At 39.6% G+C, this 6,972-nt stretch overlaps 1 protein-coding gene across 2 annotated transcripts in view; it reads right to left on the reverse strand.

Moving 5' to 3' along the window:
• Positions 1–476: 476 nt before the first annotated feature.
• The window catches only part of GLRX2 (glutaredoxin 2), an 8,803-nt gene continuing 2,307 nt past the window's right edge, over positions 477–6,972 (reverse strand). For both annotated transcript variants that reach the window (XM_015426427.1, XM_015426428.1), the window contains exons 2-4: positions 4,807–4,870; positions 2,825–3,001; positions 477–2,031 (exon numbers count right to left, since the gene is read on the reverse strand). In XM_015426427.1, the coding sequence (XP_015281913.1) occupies positions 1,885–2,031; positions 2,825–3,001; positions 4,807–4,870 (388 nt within the window). In that variant the 3' untranslated portion in view covers positions 477–1,884. The remainder of the gene's footprint in view (positions 2,032–2,824; positions 3,002–4,806; positions 4,871–6,972) is intronic.

Genomic DNA, 6,972 nt, shown 5'->3' on the forward strand with positions numbered 1-6,972 from the left:
GCTAGCATACATGTGTCTTATTGAGTATACATCAGAACAAAATGGAGACGGAAGAAGTGCACCTATACCAGAGGAAGAGGAGGAGGATGGACAAATGGAAATGAAGCAAAGGGGAACGATTTCCATACTTGTTATCTGGTGTACAGTTCTCCAACTTATATGAGCAGACTGTAGGTACGCAAGGATCCAACTAATCACATTCTCTCTCCACCCATCCACCCAATTTGTTCTTCTTGAATATCATGATAACCTGAGATGTTTGAAAAACAATTTGCTATAATTCATAAGGGGCAGTATTTCAAAGATCAATCAGGTACCCCATTACTCTGCAAGCAAGTGAGCCTTAAAAGATCTTTTACAATCGAGGCAAATCATGTGAACATCTTTAGAGACTGCTAGGAGGAAAATCAGCTAACTGGCCCATACTAGATTTCTTCATTTTATTTTTATTTTGACAACAGAAAAAAATAATGCATTAACTGGCTTGCCTATAGTTCCACGAATGTATTTGCAAGACAACAGATAAAAGTTTACAAACTGTGATTCATTACACTTAAAACAGAATTGTACTTTGCCATTCTCTATGACTACAGGAAAGGAGGGCTTCCCCTACCCTCTTATTTGCATGATGCTAAGGGAGGGGGGAGAGGATATTTTGCAGGCAAGAGGGGTGCTTAACGCTTCTTCTGCCTAAGAATTCTATCAGGCAAAAGTACATTTCCCAGGTCATTTTTATTTTTGTCCTCAACCATTCTTCAAACGCAGCATTGCTCCAAAGTAGGGGCACTTGTTGCCCTATAACCCACCAGTTCTTCCTGGTAAGCACCCCATTTGGATTTTGAAAAACACATTTCTCAAAATATGATCTAGCACTGCCCTCCAGCTGGCTGGCTATAGCAACCAGGGGCTTGTTCATTCTTAACGAGGGGATGCAATATTCTGGACCTACCATTACTTCTAAGCTCTAGCTGAAACGCTGGGAACTGACATGCAGCAGATACTCTTCCTACATTAATTTTCTTCACAGCATTCTCACAGGGCCTTTGTGAGACTCCCCCACCCTTTTGCTTCATTATGAAAACAGCCTCCTGAATTAGAATCTGAGGCTGAGTTCCAAAAAGACACAGCTGCCCTCTGCCAAGAATGGCAATCCATTTTTCCTTTCAGCTACAGCCCTTTGTGTCTTATAGAATGCTGCCCTGAAGGGTCACTTGACCTTCAGGAGTGACTTTCTGAACTGTGTATGGGGGTGGCACTGAAACACCCTGATGTTTGCACAAGGAAAACTCTGCTCAGTTCTGTGAGTCTAGCACAAAGCAGAAAGAAGCCTTGTAAATGGGATATATTAGAAATAACCTTATTTTCATGCACTCTTGATCTCTTTTCCTACTACTTCATGGCTTGAGTGGGCAAGGGAAATATCAGATTTACTGTTGTCCTTGTTGCATCAGTGTCCTATTGGAATGAGACTTTGTGGTAACTCATGTAAGCAGTGTTTACTCTGGCGTAGTTTTATCTTGTTACTGGCAGTAGGTTTACTCCCCCAGCAAACACTCTTAAGAACTAATTTGGCCACAATTATAATCTACCAAAGCCTCACATACACATCAGCTTCATGTTCATTTAGCAAATACTGCTTTTTAAAGACGTATTCTCTTAAGACAGTTTGACGCTACATAAAATGCTAGCACCATGTGAAGAGCTGAGGTGAAATATCAAAATGGAACCTGTAATTATAGGACAACTTGAAGATTGGAAGAAAGATGTTCTAAACCACTCATTACCTGGTTTTCTCAAGTTGCCAAAACTCTTATCTACTTGTTAGGCACATATCCTTGGTGTTTAAAAAAAATGTGACTAAATGCTAAGTGATCAAGAACAAGGTTAAGGAAAGCTACACGGTTGTTCTAAGTTTCTTGATCTTTGCACTTGACACTGGGACACTAAAGGAAGCAGCTTGCCCTCCTGGTGGAGTCTCTGAGTATCTGTAGCCCCTCCAACAAAAGTTCCATTGATAAATATTCGGGGAACCTGTTGAGGATTAAAAATAAATGATGTTATTTCTTGCAAGACTACAATGTACATTCCCTCTATGTTATAGTGTTAACACATCCTGAACTGTTCCAAATAGCTGTTCATATCTATTGGGGAAAATGGCTCACAGGTACAGATTTACAGCTTGGAGGCCAAAAAGGTAATGTTAAAGTGACGAGGATTTTCCTTATTATCCAATAGCAACATCCTGCACAAGAGTCCAACTAGCCGAACATGCTGTTCTAACTCATCTTCCAGATTAAGTGCAACCAGATTAAGTGCAACCAACAGATGTTGGTTATTTCATAATTGGAACTGAAATTACAAAGTTCTACACCAAGATTACTCAAATCATGTATTCAATAAACCATACTGAAATAGTTCTAATTTGCTTACTATGCATAAACTTTTGAACAAAGACTGAAAACTCCTCACAACAGGGATGCCCCACAATTCCAGAACACTCTAGCTCTTGCAAGATTGCTTGACTCTCTTCATTGCTTTTTTACAAATATGACGACTAGACACCTCTTTGTAACAGAGGACAGGAAAACATCTATGCTCAAGAATCCAGGTTTTGTGCCCACATCAGAAAATGTTACTGTCATAACAGAAGACTAGATTTTACTATTAGCGAATGGTGGTCTCATTAGAGATCCCTTTTTTCCTTTGGGCTCAGATACGCAAAGCATGGGGCCTTTGTTAACCCCACTTGCTTTAAAGAGAACTGGACTATGAAAGTTAGTTAAGTTCCTATGATAAGTGACCAAACTGGGAAGAAAGTACTCACTGTCCTGCCACCAGTCATTCGATGAAGAACATCTTGAAATTGTTTTCCGTTTTCATACGTGTCTAGCTCTATGGCTTTGTAGTTTACATTCATATCCCGAAATAATTTTTTTGCCATGTTGCAATAGGAACAAGTTGTCTTTGAGAAGATCACTACACAGTTGTCCAAGATAGCTTCCTGTGTGTGTTTAAATAACAACTTTAATGGTGATGCTCTATATGTAATGAAAGTTTTAAATGGGTTTACAGTACAATCTTAAGAATACTTTCCGGGGAGTAATTCTAACTGAATAGACCTGAGTAGGATTCTAAGAAGACCTGCTTATGATTGCCTTCTTAATATAGTTGCTATTAGAACTGAAACTAAATGTTCAAGTTTTTTCCCCTCAACCCAAACTGTAAATTTAAGATGTTGTTTGGATAAATGTTATCAACATTATTTTTAAAAAAACCAAATGTTAACTGAAGTATTTTATTCTAACCCTCACAGATGTTGTTTACTAGAAGAGCAGGGTTAAAACCCCTCAAAAACCTGTGGGAGAACAGCCTCTGTTATCAATTCCAAAAATATATCCTCACCCCTTTCTTTAGCACCTCAGAATCACTATTCTATGCCTAATACAGAGAAAAATTGGTTTTAAGGCACCACAGATATGTATTCTATGTATTTCATATGCAAAGCACAGCATAACATCTGCTTGGCTGCATTCTTTGACACTATTGTATGTAATCATAATGTAAAGCGGGAGTTCTAATTGAGCAATAGGAATGTCTAAATCAACGTATAACTGACATGTTTGTGTTGGATCTTCTGCGCACACAAATCATAGTATAAGTCCTGAGAAAAATAAGGCATACTTCTGCTAAAGTTTAGGATTACTCCCAGTTAATCTATTCACAATGCCATCCTAAACAGAGTTATATTCTCAGTCTGCTGAAGTCAATGGACTTAGAGGAGTACAAGAAATGTGCTGTTATTTTACTTAGAAAAATTTGACCACTTTCCCACTAAGCTCTGTCCATAGGAGGAGGAGGAGGAGGTGAGGAGAAGGAGATTGGATTTATACCCCGCCCTTCACTTGGGAGTCTCAGAGCGGCTTACAAACTCCTTTCCCTTCCCCTCCCCACAACAGACACCCTGTGAGGTGGGTGGGGCTGAGAGAACTCTGACAGAAACTGCTCTTTTTCAAGGACAGCTGTGCCAGAGCTTGCGACTGACCCAAGGTCACATCAGCAGGTGTAAGTGGAGGAGTGGGGAATCAAACCCGGTTCTCCCAGATTAGAGTCCATACACTTAACCACTACACCAAACTGGAGCTTACGATAAAATCAAAATAAAGAAATAGATACACACACTAAATAGAACAGCAACAAGTAATAAAACAAGTGTACAGAAAAATCAAAAACAATTAGAAGATCAGGAAGTATTCAGTAAATAATATCAGTAAACAATTAGTAAACATTCAGAACAGAGCAAAGGTACAGATCAACCACTAAAATCACTGGGAAATAAAAGCTATTGACTTGGAATTTCGTGAATCAGTGAAGGAGGGCATTCCATTTATTGAGCCGCCACTGAAAAGGTCCTCTCTCTGGTCACCAATTACTTAATCTCAGATGACAGTGAAACCTAGGGAACAACCTCTGATGCTTCTTTCATAATTTTTCATTATGTCCTGTCATTTTAATCAATGGGAAATGCAAAAGCACTGTTTTTAAAAGTTTAAAACAAAACCCAAATACATTTTGTGAAGGACTAGAGAGAACAACAGGGGTTGCAGTGGCTCAGAGGTTAAGATGCTTTTAGTCATGCCGGCCACATGACCACGGAAATGTCTATGAAGAGTGCTGGCTCTTTGGCTTGGAAACGGAGATGAGCACTGCTCCCTAGAGTCGGATTCAACTAGCTTTCAAACAAGGAAAACCTTTACATTTAGAGAGAACAACAGATTAACGTTTAAGCTAAGACCTGTTTTTACTCACCTGTATTTGGTTAGCAGTGGCAACATTAGATAAGTTTGTTGTAGCAGATGTACTGTTCCCCATTCTAAAATAAAGTTTGAAAAAAGTATTTTTAAAATATTTCAACACTATTTTGCAGAATTACATGTAGCTGATCAGACAGCACCAGTTAAAAAAACACTTGGCTACATTGAGAGTTTTAGCTTTACTATGGAAGTGTATGAACTATCAGCAAATGGTGCACATATTTGGACAGCGATCAAGTGTGCATTAGTCTACAGTCTTCATTTTTCTTACCAATACTACTATGAATAATTATATGAAAATCCTGCCCAAGTCTGTGCTCAGAGGCAAACTACTCCTGTGGCTGGGGAGAAAGAATACTTCATTGACTGGTGAAGGAAAGACACTGAGTCCATGCTCAGTGATGTATTTTTTTTTCCCTTCCAGGACTCAGCCCTAGTGTTGAAAAGAAAATTTCTGGTCTGAACCCTTGTGAGATCTTAGCACAAATACCATTCTGGAATTAGCAGTGTTGAGCAAAACCAAAAAGGGGTTCTGTACCACCTTTAAAAAAATGAACTCTTTGATATAATATGAAGTAATCCGGAAGCTGCAGCTAGTGCAGAATGTTGCGGCCAGGCTGTTGATGGGTCTTCCTAGTAGGGACCACATCCAGCCTGCGCTGAAAGCGCTGCACTGGCTGCCAATAGCGTACCAGATTCGCTTCAAAGTGCTGGTTCTTACCTTTAAAGCCCTATATGGTCTGGGTCCAGCTTACCTAAGGGACCGCCTTTCCTCATATGTTCCCCCGCGAGCACTACGGTCTGGGACGCAACATCTCCTGGCAATGCCAGGTCCCAAAGCTTTCTCGGTGGCGGCTCCGACCTGGTGGAATGAGCTCCCGGAGGAGATCCAGGCCCTGCGGGACCTTGTATACTTCCGCAGGGCCTGTAAGACGGAGCTCTTCCACCAGGCGTATGAGTAGGAGCCGCCACTACCATCACTACTGTTCCATCTTAACCTGGCCCTGGAAGAGGGAACATCAGTGTTTCCCAGAGCAGATGATGCTGAGTAGGTAGAGCAGTTGCAATAGAGCAGGTGTAATACGCCATCTTGTGGAACATCATGTTAGAACATCTAGAGCACTTTTGTTAATTAATGTTATTGTACTGTAGTGATTTTAAATGGTTTTAAATATGTTTTATATTGGTGTATGCCTCCTGTGAGCCGCCCTGAACCCGCATAGCGGGGAGGGCGGGGTATAAATTGAATAAAATCAAATAAAATAAATAAAAATAAACTTCTAAAATTTCACAGTCTCTCTCTTTGTAGTGTGAAATGGTATGTGGAGAACAGTTACATGCAGTAGACTTGTTATTTTGTTTCTCTTTTTTTCTTCACCCTTGTATACCCTAAAAATAACAGAGTGATTATAGCATTAACTTCATGGTTAGAGCCCATTTCATCAGATGAATGAAGGGTGCCAGCAAATACATATCCACACATGAACAAAGAGGAGAAAAAATTATGAACAGTGGGGCTAAAAGGCCATCAAATACAAAGTACATTCTGGAGACATTTCTCTGGAAAATTCAAAAGAACAAGATAATCACAGTGACCATTCACAACAGCTGTAACAGTTAATACAATTAAAACCATAGTTAAATTCTAGTTCAGAAATTGTTTATATTAATTAAAAATGTATATATCACCTCTCCAGAGACCTGCTTGGGGAAGCTAACAGAAAAATAAAATGCTAAAAAGTTCAAATTAATACAGTAAAACAACTCAATAAAACCCACCAACAATAAAAAAATTCCAGTCTAACAGTCATAAAACCAATACTCGGTTCCATACTCTCTGACACAGATATTCTGGGCACAAGACCTGAGACTGACTCAAGATATGACAGGTGATACGACAAGATATGACAGTCTCCCCCAGGCCCCCAAATTGTGGCGTTATGTTATATGAAGGGAATGATTGAAAACACACATAATTAATTCTAGATAAAGCCAGTGCATACGTAACAAGCTTTTCTGGAAAACAGCTGAGCGTCCTGCAGTCTTGGCCTGGCTCTGTCAAACTGGGCAACTTAACTTTTTTGACCAAACATATTTTAGAAAAAGACCATAAGGTGCAAACATGTATGCATCTACCAAAACTACCATTTATGTACCTACC

This window comes from Gekko japonicus, unplaced genomic scaffold (genome assembly GCF_001447785.1).
Source record: "Gekko japonicus isolate JY-2015 unplaced genomic scaffold, Gekko_japonicus_V1.1 scaffold930, whole genome shotgun sequence".
NCBI classification, from domain to species: Eukaryota; Metazoa; Chordata; class Lepidosauria; order Squamata; family Gekkonidae; genus Gekko; species Gekko japonicus.